General features: G+C 40.4%; 1 protein-coding gene across 6 annotated transcripts in view; it reads left to right on the top strand.

The window, feature by feature from the left end:
• Window positions 1-3,866: 3,866 nt before the first annotated feature.
• The window catches only part of DPP8 (dipeptidyl peptidase 8), a 52,148-nt gene continuing 39,511 nt past the window's right edge, over window positions 3,867-16,503 (top strand). Inside the window, exons 1-4 of one of the 6 annotated variants that reach the window (XM_070468641.1) lie at window positions 3,867-4,043; window positions 5,813-5,949; window positions 8,120-8,389; window positions 14,576-14,688. In XM_070468641.1, coding sequence (XP_070324742.1) covers window positions 5,913-5,949; window positions 8,120-8,389; window positions 14,576-14,688 — 420 coding nt within the window. In that variant the 5' untranslated portion in view covers window positions 3,867-4,043; window positions 5,813-5,912. The other 5 variants (XM_020870810.2, XM_020870813.2, XM_020870812.2 and 2 more) reach the window with 5 other exon arrangements.

Raw genomic sequence — 16,503 nt, 5'->3', positions numbered from 1 at the left:
AATGCAGGGGACACAAGTTCTATCCCTGTTCTGGGAATAAGATCCTATAAAAGAGGCAAGAGGGGCTACTGAACCCCTGTGCTCCTCAACCACAACTAGAAAGAAGGCCACAGGTCACAAGGGGGAAAAAAAAAAAAAAGATCCTCCAGGCTGCCGCTAATACCTAACCAACTGATATCTGATGTAGCCAAATTTAAATTTAAAAAAAAAAATTTTTTTTAAGTCACAGCCAGGGTTCCCTGGGAAGGGTTCTCACTTGGCCTTACCACTCTAGATTTCACTCACACTTACCTGCCTGCTGTCCATTGTGTCAGAATATGATTGTTTTATGATGCTTTTTGATTTGTTTCGATCAGCAAGGGTGGATTTGTATCAGCCCCACCATGCTATTTATTCAGACCCTGTGTGCTAGATAACTTGCCTTTTTCGGCCTACTATGATATAGTTAAGTAGGCTTTGTCAAGCACACACACACAGGTTTGGCAAGGCCCAGACCTGACTGATTCAGCCAGTAAATATACAAGGAGCCAGTTTAGGGACTTCCCTGGCAGTCCAATGGTTGAGAGTCCACCCTTCCAAGGCAGGGGTATGTGGGTTCAATTCCTGGCCGGGAAACTAAGATCCCACATGCCATGTGGCATGGTCAAAAAAAAAAAAAGCAAGGAGCCAGTTTAGCCTCAGACGGTTTATTGCTTCATATACCACAAAGGGAAGAATGCATCAAGGTGCCAGCTGCCAGGGATCCTTATCCCACATATGAAAAAGGACACTCCTGAAACAAAAGGGGCCAGGTGACCGCAATGTAAGTCCTGGGATAACTGCCTGCTGAGGAGCCAGTTCTAGGCTGCAGCTAAGAGGTTTTTATATTCTCAGCTCTATTCTGGGGGGCTGGGGGGGATGGGGCAGAAAGTCTCCAGCTCATCAAAACCTGCAGGGGGACAAGGTCTTCAGAGGCTTCTGGTCCTCTCCAGTTTCAGAAAAGTCACAAAGCATCCTGCTACAACTCAGGTAAGTATCGGTTTGACCCTTTTACCTGGGAGGGAGGCCTTTGTGGTTACATACAAGGTGGCCAGGGTTCATGAAGGAGATGTTCGCCCACAATTTTCTCAGGGTTAGAGGCTTAAAGCCTGCCATGTGTATGTATGCTTAGTCACTCAGTCCTGTCCAACTCTTTGCAACCCTTTGGACTGCATCCCACCAGGCTTGTCTGTCCATGGAATTTTCCAGGCAAGAATACTGGAATGGGTTGCTATTTCTTGCTCCAAGGGTCTTCCTGACCCAGGGACTGAACCCTTGTCTCCTGTGTCTCCTGCATTGCAGGCAGATTCTGTACCCACTGAGCCATCAGGGGAGCCTTAACCCTGCCGCAGAAAGAGAAAATAAGACTGAAAACAAGAAATCTGAATTCAAATCTAGTTCAGTCCATCATTAGCCACATGACTTCAGAAAACCTTTTACCTCTCTGGAGTGCGTTTGTTTTGAGGGGGTTGGTGTTTTTCTTTTCTCTGAGCTTTACTGTTAAGTTCTTTTTTTTTTTTTTTTTTTACTTTATATTGATATAGTTGATTAACAATGCTGTGTTACTTTCAGATCTACAGCAAAGTTATACACATACACGTTTCTACTCCTTTTCAAGTCATTTTCCCGTATAGGTTATTAAAGAGTATTAAGCAGGGTTCCCTGTGCTACACAGTAGGTCCTTGTTGGTTATCTATTGGAGCTTGTTTTTTTTTTTTTAATCAATAAAATTATATAGTTTTTGTTTGCTTTTGAGGAGATCTCTGTCCTCTTATTTGAATGTAAACTGCACAAAGTCCAGGACTTTGCCTACTTTGTTCACTATCACAGCCCCAGTGCTTGGAACAGTGGCAGGCACGTGGTGGGGATTCAGTCAACATCTTTGTTGTTGTCAGTTGCTCAGTCATGTCTGACTCTTCGCGACCCCACGGACTGCAGGCAGCTTCCCTGTCCTTCACGATCTTCTGGAGCTTGCTCAAACTCATGTCCACTGAGTTGATGATGCCATCCAGCCGTCTCATCCTCTGTCGTCCCCTTCTCCTCCTGCCCCCAGTCTTCCCCAGCATCAGGGTCTTTTCCAGTGAGTAGGCTCTTCACAGCAGGTGGCCAAAGGACTGGAGCTTCAGCATCAGTCCTTCCAATGAATATTCAGAGTTGATTTCCTTTAGGATTGACTGGTTTGATCTCTTTGCTGTCCAGGGAACTCTATAGAGTCTTCCCCAGGACCACACTTCAAAAGCATCAATTCTTTGGCGTTCAGTCTTCTCTATGGTCCAATTCTCACATGCCATGACTACCGCAAAAACCATAGCTTTGGCTATATGGACCTTTGTCAGCAAAGTGATGTCTCTGCTTTTAAATACGTTGTCTAGGTTCACCATGGCTTTTCTTCCAAGGAGCAAGCATCTCTTAATTTCATGGCTGCAGTCACTGTCCGAAGTGATTTTGGAGCCCAAAAATATAAAGTCTCTCACTGTTTGCATTTTTCCCCCATCTATCTACCATGAAGTGATGGGACTGGATGCCATGATATCTTAGTTATTTGAATTTTAGTTTAAAGTCAGCTTTTTCACTAATGAAATGAAGATGTTTTGTTTATCTTGTCAGCATGTGCATTCAAAGTCCTTTCAGGTGTTTTGTGTTTGTTTTAATTTTTTGCACAAAATTCATAGAGGAGTCCAGTGAAAAAATGGCTATACTTTTAGGGGAACAACTGAAAAAAAAAACTGAGTGAACTCACATCTAAGTTCAGGGTGAATAATTATACTGAGGAGTGGAACATGGCACCCAAATGGATCTTTTATTAGGGCTATTACAATAAACCCTCATGACACCTCTGACAAATGGTTCCTTGCAATAATAGAATATAGGGAAGGCCCGACTTGTCCACTGTTGCATTCTACACCTAGCACTTTCCCAGTCATCTCCCAAGGCTCCTTTTTCCTCTTTCTCTCAGCCAATGTGTAGTGCAGAATAGAAAATAAATTACCCGCCAAGAGACCTGCCTCCGGTTCTGCTAAGAGCAAGATCACTCACTTCCCTGCCCTAAGCCCCAGTTTCTTCATCTTTATGTATTTGTATAACACACATGGTTTTCCTTAATTGTAACTAAGTGATGTTAGTATATCACTTTCACAGATCAAGAAACCATGGCTCAAAGAGACTAACCCGCTGAAGGTCATTAATTAGTACCAGAGCCGAGCTTTCTGACTCCAAGTTCAGATTTCTTTGTGTGTCGGTTGCTCAGTCGTGTCCGACTCTTTGAGATGCCATGGACTGTAGCCCACGGGGCTCCTGTGTCCACGGAATTCTCCAGGCAAGAATACCGGTGTGGGTTGCCATTTCCTTCTCCAGGGGAATCTTTCCAACCCAGGGATCGAACCCAGGTCTCTCACATTGCAGGCGGATTCTTTACCATCCGAACCACCAGGGACGTCCTTTCAGGTTTCTCTGCACCATACAATGAGACACCGAGAAGTGCCCAGGCGGAGGTCCCTTCCATCTCCATGCCTTCTCCATGAAGGGACAGGGATTTTTGCCTGACTTGGTCCCTGTTCCAATCTCAGCGTCTACAATTCCGCCCGGCACATAAGAGGCACTCAATATGTATTTGTCGAAAGCAAAAAAAAAAAAAAAAAAAAAGGATGAGACGTGCCACAATTCTTTCTGTAATTTCCAGCAAGTTACTGCCGCTTTCTGGATTTGTTCTGTCCCCCACTCTCGCGCAGTTTCTTTCCCGCCCCTCGTTCGCTCCTCTGGCCACTAGACGGCACTGTCGGAAGCGAACCCCATCTAACAGAGAGCGGTGCCCTTCTTGGCCCCGTTGCGCCTTCCCCGGTCGGAGGGCAGCGCGCAAGAAACCGGAAGTGCCGGAGCCGCCGCCGCCGCCGCCGTCTTTAAGTGCAGTGTTCACCCCTTCGGTTACTGCGGGCGCCGTCGCCAAGGAAGCCGCTGCAGCCGGGTCTGGAGTGGAGGCGGCGCGGCATGAAGCGGCGCAGGCCCGCTCCTTAGCGCGCGTCAGGACGGTCCGGGCGGGGCCGGGGAGGGGGGAAGGTGCAGTATCCGCCCTCTCTCCTTCCCCTTCGCCCGCGAGGCCTGCGCCCCTGCCCACTAGGGCCTCTCCGCCTCTCGGAGGAGCTGCCCGGCGCATTCTCCCGGTTAGCTCGCTCTGCGGTTTACCCGGCGCGCCGCCGTGCGCGGGCCACAGCCGGTGGTAGAGCCCCAGTTGCCGGAACAGGAAGCCGAGGCTCTCAGATTCCGAGTCAGCCAACGTTCAGTGGGCGCCCCCTGAGCGCTGGGTGCTGGCCGCCGGACTTCCACGTCCGTTATCTTAATTGAGCCTTGCTGGGGTTGGGAGCCGGGTGTTGTCCAGGCTTACAGATGAGAAGCGGAAGTCCTCAGAGGCAAAGGGATTTGCCTAAAGTCCGACTGTGGCAGACCGGATTCGGACTGAGATTTTCTGGTTTCCTAGCTGGTGTTCTTTCTACTGCCCCATTTCTAGGTCGATTCCCTTCCTCCTTGTTCACTGGCCCCCTCTCATTCTATTTCACCCACCAGGGCAGGATAGGTTCTTTTCTTTCCTATTTCAAACCTGTCCGCTCACACATTTTTCTTCTTAAGTCTTGGCACCTTCCCAAGTCCCCTTAATATTCTCTGCTACACTTCTGCTCTTCTTCATTCTAGCTCTCAAGGTCTTTGCCCACTTTGTGATAATAAACCTCTCAACTAGTTGTGGATCCTGGCGAGTGAAATAACTGGGCTTCAGTGAGGCTTGGGGTGTTTAAGTGGACAAACTGGCGCCTGGGTTAAAAGTTAAGGAATGATATTTGAGTGGGCCCAGATTCAAGAGTCCTGTCTTCTAACCCGACATGCTCTTCTCTGAATGAGAGTCTTAGTGCATGAGAAGGTGTCTTGACCTCTTGGTCCTCTTGTTGGCGTTAGCACAACTTCACTTTTTCCCCTCCCATTTGCCAGTGACCCACATGTCTCTCCATCACCTGTCAGGGCTATGAAAGCCTCTGATTAAAACCTATAACCAAATAACGGGTGTAATCACAGACTCTGCTTTTTTTCTTTTACTAAGCCAGAATTTCAACAAACTTACCACATCCGTTTTTCAGAGAAGTTACCTAATTCAGTTATCAATATTTTCGGAGTATACATGGAAAGGAAAGAAGCGAAAATGGAGTGCACTGAAAATGGATAGTACATTCTTCATCTTGTGAAAATCTTGATGTTAACAGCATGTTCTCTTTCCACAGAAGTGGCCTGTTGTTGTATTAATAGTTCTTACTGGTTATTATACTGAATCTGTTCTGTCTCCAATCTGCTAAATATGAATTCTGTAAAATAATACAAATTGATTATTATGTAAAAGAAAAACAGGACCAGGCACAGAGAAATACATTTTATTATCCATTATCTATCATTTTTAAGAATTTGTAATAGCCACTGAGTAATCTCACATCTGTATGCCTTTTATACTTTTTTTTTCTTTTATACTTTTAAAAGAATTTCTATAATTTACCTTTTAATATGGATCCAGATGTCAGGATTAAACTACTGTGTAGATAGTCTTTGGAGTAAATTCAGCTGTACATTTCTAAAGTAAAATCATTTTATAATTTTCAGAAAATGCAGATACAAAATAATCCGGGCATTGTATATTATATCAAAAAGAATATCAGTTCTAAGTACTATTTGAGACTTTAGGTTTAGTATTTTGGGGGCACATATGATCCGTTTTAATAATGATCAACAGGCTTATATCTTATTTCATTATCCTGGTGAGCAGGATTGGATGGTGAGAAAAGGAAAGACTCCTGTGAGAAGAGAACAGGATGAGCAGAGGGATCTATGCTTGAAGTTGAGTCACTTGAAAAAGATCTCTTTGAATGTGGAAGAGATCTGAACAGATGAAAATACAATCAGGTAGGCACCAGGGAAGGGCCTCAAGTGAAGAGGTAGGTGGGGCAGTGAAATAAATGCACAGTACTGAGAATGTGTACTGACCTATTTTCTAATTGTTGAAATTAGAAAACTCTGCTCACATATTTTGAGAATGGATACATAAGATATTATGGAAATATGGAAATGAGTTACACATTTGTATATATTACTAAAATTATGTAATCAGGTCTATGCAAGGAAATGCAGAATATACAGTTACCATAAAATACAGAGTAGTAGTGTCATTTGAACTGTAGAATGTGTGTGTATGTGAGGGAGAGAGGAGAAAGAAATGGTGAGTGTGGGCATCTAGTACAATTTAGGAATATCTGATAGTTATGCTTAAGTGCAAGGTAATGTAAGTTTTACGTACAAGAGATGTCAGTAGCTCAAGAAGCTGGGCGGTGAGCTTCCCTGTTCCATCCCTATGCTCTGTTGTTTAAAGCAGTGGTTTGGAGATGAAGTTCCAAATTTAACACAAGGAGAGAACAAGAATGAGCCCGGTTTGTATATCTCCTTGTTTAACCTGTCCCTCACACTCGTAGGAATCAAACTAGATCCATTTATATATTTGATAGAAAACAGACCTCCACCAGCTTTTAGATGGGCAAACAGCCACTACTGTCATATACTGCTGCTTAACATCAGTGTGCTGAGTATCAGCTGAGCTGAATGACTTTTCTATTGAGCTGTGTGGATTTTAATCATCGGAGGTAAATGCCCAGTTGTGATAATGTTCCAAGTTGTGTACCTATAAAACTCTCGAAATAGGTTTTCTGAATGCTTTTGCTACTGTTATATTGAAAATGACAGTGTAATTCACTGTAACTTGAAAAAAGACACAGTATCCTAGCCATCCAGTTCTGTTCATTTCACCACCCACCATTGATGGAGTAATTCACAGCCTACACCTGCTAGTCTTTTTCTCTGTGGTTTGGTCGTTTTTTACCATGAACTCCTGTTAACCTGTGAAATTAAACCTTAAAAAAGATGTTAAATTTACAGCTGTGTATTGACTTTTGTTGTAGAAGTGGTTAATAATTATGTGAATTGGTTACACAAATGCAGTGTAGTTTATCTCCCAGGTCCTTATGTTTTTGGCATTTATTAGTTCAAAAAGAGCAGGTTGCCCCAAATTTTTATGTTGCTCCTTTTTGGTAGTGTTATAAATAATGCATGTCAGAATATCTTAACAGTGGCTTATAATAACACTTCTTGTTATTTTCTCTGATACTTTGCACCTGTTACATCTAAATATTGACCTGGATAGAGAAGAAAATCTTCTGGATCTGTAAAATGAGAGAAACATCATTAGTAGATGAAGTGTTAATATTGTTTTGGGGTTGAACTGGTAAATTGGGTTCAGACTTCTGTCAAAATATTGATAGTACAAATATTAAATGTTTTCTGCATAAATTACAACTAAAGCCACTTTCTTCTCTTATTTAACTATGAGAGTAAAAGTTGTGTAATCTGTAATAAGAGTATAAAGTTACACAAGGGATGGTAAAATAGTGCTATCTAGGCAAGAGCGAAAGACAAGAAAAATGGACCAACCAGTTAGGTCTTTTGGTGTTTGGAGTTCCCATTTAAAAGGAAACGGTATTATCTTGGGTAAATGCTCCAGGAAGATATCACAAGTACTTATTTTGCAACAATTTTATTAGTGTTCTAATTGGTTGTGATTATTTCTGTTAGCTGAAGAAGTCCACAATTTATCAAATCTATTACTTTTTTAAAGTGCAAAAACACTTAACTCCCTTAGCACATTTAGCTTCACTATTGACATGCTCTTTGAAGGAACATAGCAGCCAATTTGCATATGGCCTGTTTCCTTCCAGTGTGGGAAAGAAGAAGGAATTTTGGCAAGAGATACCTAAGGAGAGCCTTTTATAAAAGTTCCCAGAGAGATTTATAGTCACTGTGAAATAGACATGACCTCAATTTTTTTTTAAATCTCAGTTTCAAACTGAACACAGAGAAAGGGGAGCTATTGCTTTTCTTACTAAGTTTCATTGCAACTGTACTGAAAAGCATTTTTTCCCTCTTTTTGGGGTGGTAGGGGGACCCTAATCAGGCTGTCATTCTAATTAACTAGTAAGAGAGGACAGACCTGTGAGCTTCATGTGGCTTATTTATTTATTTATTTTAGGAAAATGCAACATGGCAGCAGCGATGGAAACAGAACAGCTGGGTGTTGAGATCTTTGAAACCGCAGAGTGTGAGGAGAATATTGAATCACAGGATCGGCCTAAATTGGAGCCATTTTATGTCGAGCGATATTCCTGGAGTCAGCTTAAAAAGCTGCTTGCTGATACCAGAAAATATCATGGCTACATGATGGCTAAGGCACCACATGATTTTATGTTTGTGAAGAGGAATGACCCAGATGGGCCTCATTCGGACAGGATCTATTACCTTGGTGAGTATAAAGTCATAGTTTCTGAAAGGAAATGCTTTCTTAATTGAAAATTAGAGGCTTGACGCAACTGGCACTCAAATTTTGATGAATAAACAAGTGAATCAGTGATGGTTCCACTGAAGAGAAAAAAACAATTTGAAGAACTTCAGTTTTGGCAGTTTTAATTTTTTGTCCCATTAATTTTGTTTTTATTTGTTGATAATAAATCATCAGTTGATCATGATCTTACTTTCAAAGTAAAGATGCCAGATATTACTTCTTCCTAAAGCTAATTTAAAATAACTTTCCTTCAGAATGGTCAGATTCTTTAGGAATGGTGGAAGAGGAACACAAATAATAAAACCAGTAGTTTGTTCCCACTCTCAACAGCTGCTGCTTTCATTTTTTAAAATCAAGGCTGGTCTTGGTCTCTTCTTCCTGAGCCCATTCAGTCCAGATTTAAGATCTGTCGACATTAAGTATATAGTATCACTGATTGACTTTTTTTGTTTCTTTTTTGTTTATACACCTTAAATGCTTTACTAAGATGTTGTGGTAAAAGGAATAGGTAGTAAAGACAGCACCAAGCTTGCTTAGGCACAGCTGATAGCCCAGCTGCTAAAGAATCTGCCTGCCATGCAGGAGACCTGGGTTGGAAACATCCCCCTGGAGAAGGGGTAGGCTACCCACTCCAGTATTCTTGCCTGGAGAATCCCCAAGGACAGAGGAGCCTGGTGGGCTGCAGTCCACGGGGTTGCAAAGAATCGGACACAACTGAGTGACTAAGCGGAGCACAGCACTGAGAGAAATGACTGATCCGTCACATCCAGAGACGCAGGCAGTGGGTAAGGAGGCGACCTTGGCGTCACATCCAGAGACGCAGGCAGTGGGTAAGGAGGCGACCTTGGCATCACATACAGAGACGCAGGGCAGTGGGTAAAGAGGCGACCTTGGCGTCAGAAGCCCAGACTCTGGTATCAGCTCCATGGCTGACTTACTGACCCTGTGGGTCTCAGTTTCCTCATCTGTCAGACAAGGGTTAATACCTATCTCATAGGAGTGTCTTAAGTGTTGAGTTGGCCAAAAAGTTTGTTCAGGTTTTTGTATGCTCATATGGAAAAACCTGAATGAACTTTTTGGCCAACCCCAATTTAAACAAATGTTAATAAACACAATACTGTTCTTGTACAACCAAAACAAATTTTACTACGGCTAGTCTGAAGAAGAAAACTAAAAAGGAAAAGAAAATAAAATTTTTTGTTATGCAGTCTCCCAAGCAGTTGTCTGCACTACAGTGTTATTTTTTAGGATTAGAAATAACAGTTGCAAAAAATACATTAAAAAAAAAGGAATAATAGTTGTAAATTACAGTATGCTACCTGGTATTCACCAACTGGTAATTATTATTTGTACTATTATTAGCTTAAGTCCCAAGAGCCCTTTCATTCATTCATTGTCAGTCATTGAATACATTTATTGAGAGATGGTGCTGAAATATTTAGGTAAGTCATCTGAGTGAAAGTGAAAGTCTTTCAGTCATGCCTGCTGTTTGTGATCCCACGGGCTAAAGCCCAAGAATACTGGTGTGGGTAGCCATTCCGTTTTCCAGGGGATTTTCCCAACCCAGGGATCGAACCCATGTCTCCTGCATTGCAGGCAGATTCTTTACCATCTGAGCCACAAGGGAAGCCCAAGTCATCTGAGTAGGAAATACATGTATATCTTTCTCAAGAAACTTATGCTGCAGCTTTATTGGAAGCAGAAAATCAGCCTTTGCTTTGATTGGAGAAGCATTATAAGAAAAGCTCATCCATAATTGCTAAATTAGGCAATTTGGTTGGAAGAGAGTTTGGGCAAAATTAGGGGAGAAGGCCTTATATTTTGTATAGTATTTAAAAATTTTAGCCATACTGTCTGTAATTCTTAACTGTAAACAAATGTCTCACAAAAATGTTTATGAATTGCCATTAAAAGTGCTTACCAAAAGGGATTTCACCCCTAGTACAGTAGTTGAAATGGGATCCCAAGCCCGTAAATTTTGGAGTTCCTTCATGTAGTCGTGCTATGCTATTTTATTTCCCTAAGCCACAGCCTGAGGGAATGGATGTTTGGTTGGTGTTGGTTGGTAGAGTGAGAAAGAAAAGAATGTGAGTGATGAGAACTCTGAAGGAACAGAGCCCCCCCCCCCCAAGTAAACCCCCACAGCTAAGAGGTGGGTGGGAAAGGAAGGGCTGAGGTGAGTCTGAGGGCATTGACCTCCTGATGTGCCTTTGTTTACTAAGTTTTTAAAAATAGGTCTCCTGCCCTCCTCCAAAACCATTTTTTTTTCTTAAAGAGATATTCTTTGCATGAGTCCACATTAGTAATTATAGATTTTTTTAAAAGCAATTTCAGAGTATTCCATTATGTAATTGTGCCATATTTTACTTTGAAAGTGAAAGTGAAGTCAATCAGTTGTGTCCGACTCTTTGCTACCCCATGGACTGTAGCCCACCAGGTTCCTCTGTCCATGGGATTCTCCAGGCAAGAGTACTGGAGTGGGTTGCCATTTCCTTCTCCAGGGAGTCTTCCCGACCCAGGGATCGAACCCAGGTCTCCCGCATTGCGGGCAGGCGCTTTAACCTCTGAGTCACCAGGGAAGCCCGACTCAGACCCCTAATAATGGACATTTCGGTCTTTCTATTGGTATTACAAAAAATGAGGCAGCAAATATCACTGTAGATCATTTTGTACATGTGTGAATTTACTTACTAGGAGTAATTGCAGAGTGGAATTACTAGGACAAAAGGTGTACAGGTTCTGATTCTTATTGATATTGCCAAATTACCCCTCCATGGAGGTTGTGGAGTTTACATCCCTGTCAGCATTGTCTCAGAGTATGTATTTCTCTACCTGTACCAATAGTGAGTGAGCAAACTTTAATCTTTCCCAATCTAATTGATGAACAGCAATCCCTCACTGTAATTTTTTTAATTTCTTATTTTTTTAATCGAAGTATAATTGAAATATTAGTTTCATGTGTACAACATAATGATTCAATATTTGTATACATTGTGAAATGACCATTACAGTAAGTTGAATTAACATCTGTCACATACAGTCAATAAAAAAAATTTTTTCCTTATGATAAGAACTATTACGACTTATTCTCTTAGCAACTTTCAAATATGCAATATGGTATTATTAATTATAGGCATCGTGCTGTACATTATATCTCCATGTTTCATTGTAGTTTTAATTCGTATTTCTCCTGTGAGTGAAGTTGAGCATCCTTTCACATATTTAAAGGGCATTTGTGTTTTTTTCCTGTGACTGATCTGTTTGTAATCACTGTCGATTTTTTACTGGGTTGTGGGTACTTTTCTTGTCAACCTAAAGCATTTTTTTGTACAGTGAGGGAATTAATCCATTGTGATGTTTTTCCCTGAAGTTGAATGTTTTTTGCCTTTGGTGCCTTTTGCCCTTTTGTAGAGATTTGTGGGGTGTTTTTTTTTTTGGTAGTTAAATTTTTACTTCTTATGTAGTTTTGTATCCCACCTAGACATCTAGAAAGGCTGTCTCAACTCCAGATCGTATTTTTTTAAATCTTTATGTACTTTGGACTTTGTTTTGCTCTGTTGATCCATCTGTCAAATCAGGCACCAATACTCTGCTGCTCTTACTATTGTCACTGTAACTTTAGATGTTTTACTGTTTGATAGCAAACAAACAGTACTTTTCATTACTCCTTTTCATATTTGTCCTGAGTATTTTTGTTTGCTTGTTTTTCTGTGAGAACTTTAAATGAGCTTAAAGCTCCTTTCTCTCAATCCTACTTAAACTGTGTTAGGATTGCATTATATTTATGGATGAAGTTAGGAAAATGGACAGTCTTTAAAAATCTACTTATTTTTGGCTGTGCTGGGTCATGATTTCTGGGCTTCCTCTAGTTGCAGTGAGCGGGGGTTATTCCTCTTGGTTGCTGTGCTCAGGCTTCTCATTGCAGTGACTCCTCTTGTGCGGAGCACAGACGAGTGCTCAAGGCGTCAGTAGCTGCCACTTGTGGGCTCCGCGGTGCGATGCACGTGTTTAGTTGCCCTGTGATACATGGAATCTTTCTGGACCACGGATCGAAACCGTGTCCTCTGCACTGGCAGGCTGATTCTTAACCACTGGACCACCAGAGAAGTCCTCTTTGAAATAATGAGCTTTTCAAGAAAGTTGTATGCCATTTTATTTGCTCAAGTGTTTTATATCTACCTGAATATTAATTTTTTCCATATGAGTTTGTTTCAAAAAAATTAATATACTTCAGACACCAGTAAATACTGTTGTGTCAGTAAGGAAGAAACAATGGGAAAAGGTCATTCTGTATTACACAGAACTGCAGTGTGTGCACTTTAGAAACTTTTATTGGTCTTGGTTGAATCCTGGAAGACATGAAACAGTAGCAGTTTCAAGAGGGGAACGTGAAGGGATTGTGGGAAATGACTCTCATTTGAGGACAGATGCTGCTGCCGCTGCTGCTGCTAGGTCTCTTCAGTCGTGGCTGACTCTGTGCGACCCCCTAGACAGCAGCCCACCAGGCTCTCCCGTCCCTGGGATTCTCCAGGCAAGAATACTGGATTGGGTTGCCATTTCCTTCTCCAAGGCATGAAAGTGAAAAGTGAAAGTTAAGTCGCTCAGTCGTGTCTGACTCTTTGCCACCCCATGGACTGCAGCCCACCAGGCTCCTCCATCCATGGGATTTTCCAGGCAAGAGTACAGGAGTGGGTGCCATTGCCTTCTCCGGAGGATAGATGAGAACCAGCTTTATCCTAGTTGCATACTGAAAACTGTTAGAAGGGAAAGGCTTAAAGAGGATATGATCATATTTTGTAAGATTATGAATAGTATGAATAGGGGGCTATTGTCTTAAGAAATACGTAACAAAGTAACTCTGGAATGTGCAAAGTAGATTTAAGGCAAAACTAAGTGCTGGGTTGGGAAGATCCCATGGAGAAGGAAGTGGCAACCCACTCCAGTATTCTTGCCTGGAGAGTCCCATGGTCAGAGGAGGCTAGCAGGCCACAGTCCATGGGGTCACAAAAGAGTCAGACACAACTGAGCGACTAACATTCCCACAAATGCCGAAATAAGTATTGGCTGATAACTAACTTTTCAAAAGGCAAGACAGACTAAGAAAGGTTTAAGTAAAATTTAGGATAATAAAGGGATACAGGAAGCTGTGGATCTTTGGGGACTCATCCCCAGTCCTTGCGAGGGTTAGCATGGAAGTTAGCATGTCCTTCCACAGACTACCTTCTCTGCGGTTATCAGAAACGCAGGCTGAAGATTTATTCCGCTAGACAGAGTTTTTGTTCTTCCTGTGTTATTTACTTTCTCTTTCACTCTCCCCTAGCTTTTTTTTGGAAGTGATACCTTTCTGGTAGAGTAGAAGGACTTTATTTTACTATGAGTTTTCTTTGGTTCACCTCTTCATAACCATGTTGTGTTTCTGTTACTTCTCTCTGTTATGTAGTTTATTCCACACTGCTGTGGTCTTCCCGTTCAGTTAGCATTACTTCTCTCTGTTATGTAGTTTATTCCGCACTGCTGTGGTCTTCCCGTTCAGTTAGCATATGATTTCACCCGTCTTCTGCTCAGTGTAGACCTGTTTCTTTCACAGTTCCTGAATAAAGGATAGAGACTTGTAGCAGATCAGATATCAGGTTCTGTGTTTTTTTACTGTGAATGTCCTTTCATTTGAAACTTACTAGTGATTATAGTGATAGAATATTTATAATGAAGAAAAACTCAAGTTCAGTTAGACCTAAGTATATCTCTAAATGAATACTGTAAATGATTCAGAAAAAGAAGCTTAATCATTTGAAGTTGTCACAAAGCACCCCCATTTGAAATCTAGTAAGTCTGTTGCCAATTTGTAAGACACTTAACAATTTAAAAAAAGCTAAAAATGACACTTACCCTTACAACATCTTATACACTTTTTATGTTTGCTTTGAGAAGGACTAAAATTTGAATATTTTCTGGGAGCCTGGGTTTTATTGAAGAAAATTGCCATGGCGTATGGCATGCGCATCTCTGCCTTGTTAATATGCGGGCGTTATAGGTCCCACAGAGTACAGCATCCTGCAGTAGGTAAAAGGCATTGTGTACTTACTACTGTGATTGTAGGAAACATTGCCAATTTTTAAAGTAACAAAACGTGATTGTTTTCTTTTATAGCTATGTCTGGTGAGAACAGAGAAAATACACTGTTTTATTCTGAAATTCCCAAAACCATCAACAGAGCAGCAGTCTTAATGCTGTCTTGGAAGCCTCTTTTGGATCTTTTTCAGGTAGGATTAAGTGTTGTTATTATTAATGATTTTGTGTATGTTTTTAGTATTGCATTTATTTAGGGGCAGAAATTCAATTGGGATCTTATATTTGAAGTAGATATGAATCAAAAGGAATTGTGATATATGTTAAAGTAATAATAAAAAATAATTTTAAAAGACCAATAAGCCATAATATAAAAACAAGAATTAAAACATTTTTATGTTTTTCCATGTATGACCCTGAAATTTCATTTAATTCTCAATATCTGAGACCAGGGATATTAGATGTTATTAATACAATTCAGGTTTTCTTTTTGGCTACCCAGTGTGGTGTAGCATGTAGGATCTTAGTTCCCCTACCTTGGATCAAACGCACACCCCCTGCATTGGAAGCACGGACTCTTTAACTACTAGACCGCCAGGAAAGTTCCAAGATTTTTTTTTTTAACTTCCTTCTCCCTGTTTAACCACCTTTCCCTTCTGTAAACTTGCTAGTTACATGGTTCTCACATTTTGGGAGAGAATTGTTCACATAAAAGAAGTAATATATATTTCCTGAAAGCTTTTGTTTAAATCTTTAAATTGAATTTGTAGTTCTAATATTTAGTAACAGAACTAACATAAAGATTAAATAAAGGTAAAAAGTCCAATTTTTGTTTCTGAATAGCATGATTCAATTTAGGGAAAATCAAAGGTTAAGTTTTTTTCCTTCAATATTTTGTCCTTACACAAAATGTAAATGGTCGAAAGTATCATAAGAACAAGATCATAGTTTGGGTACAATTGTTTGCCTTTTAGGTTCTCACTTATTATTTTTACATTGAATATTATTGAATGGCATATTTGGGCTAAATGAAGCAAAATGTGATATTTCTCTTAGGAATTAAAAAAAAAATAGCTTCCATGACAGCTAACCATTTTGACTATAACTGTTTATCAGGGATGTTGTTTTTCACATTGGTTTGTGACTTTTCTTTAAAGCAGAAACATTTCTTTCTCTAAGAACAGTGTGTTGAACTAAAATAATGGTAGTTTTCACATGGAATAGGTTGTAAATTAGTGAATCAGAGGTTTTTGTGGTTGTTTTTTTTTTTGAGGTCTATTATGGAAAATTTCAAACCATACAAAAGTAGAATCCCATGTGAACTAGTTTTAACTATGATCACGTCTTGGCCATCAGCGTTTCATTACAACCTTACCAATCCCCACCCCCACTTTTCAGATTATTTTGAAAGAGTTCCCAAATATATCATTTCACTCCTAAATAGATCACGTCTCTAAAGAATAAATACTCTTTTTAGACATTACCACAGTATCATCATATCTTAAAAAAAATCATTGATCATTTATTTCTTCATATAAAATGTTCAAATTTTCTTGATTTTTAGATAAACGTTCTCTTTTTTTTTACACTTGATTTGTTAAATAGGGTTGAAATATGTTTCATATGTTTCACATGTTACATTTGATTGTTAGGTTTCTTAAGTTTCTCTTACTTTTAATCCTCTGATTTTCTTTCTGTCCTTTTCTCCCCATTGCGGTTTATCTATTGAAGAAAGAGGATCTGTTCTGCTGATTGTATTCCTATGGTGTTACATTTGATTATTAGGTTTCTTAAGTTTCTCTTACTTTTAATCCTCTGATTTTCTTTCTGTCCTTTTCTCCCCATTACGGTTTATCTATTGAAGAAAGAGGATCTGTTCTGCTGATTGTATTCCTATGGTGTTATTTGATACATTCTTCAGTTTCCTGTATTTTCTGTAAATAGAAATAGGTAGTCAGATCTAGAAGCTTGATTAGACACAGGTTTGCTTCCCCTCCCCGCCCAAAAAT

The sequence above is a fragment of the Odocoileus virginianus genome, chromosome 6, assembly GCF_023699985.2.
Source record: "Odocoileus virginianus isolate 20LAN1187 ecotype Illinois chromosome 6, Ovbor_1.2, whole genome shotgun sequence".
Lineage (NCBI taxonomy): Eukaryota > Metazoa > Chordata > Mammalia > Artiodactyla > Cervidae > Odocoileus > Odocoileus virginianus.
This window is presented reverse-complemented; position numbering and strand designations above follow the sequence as displayed.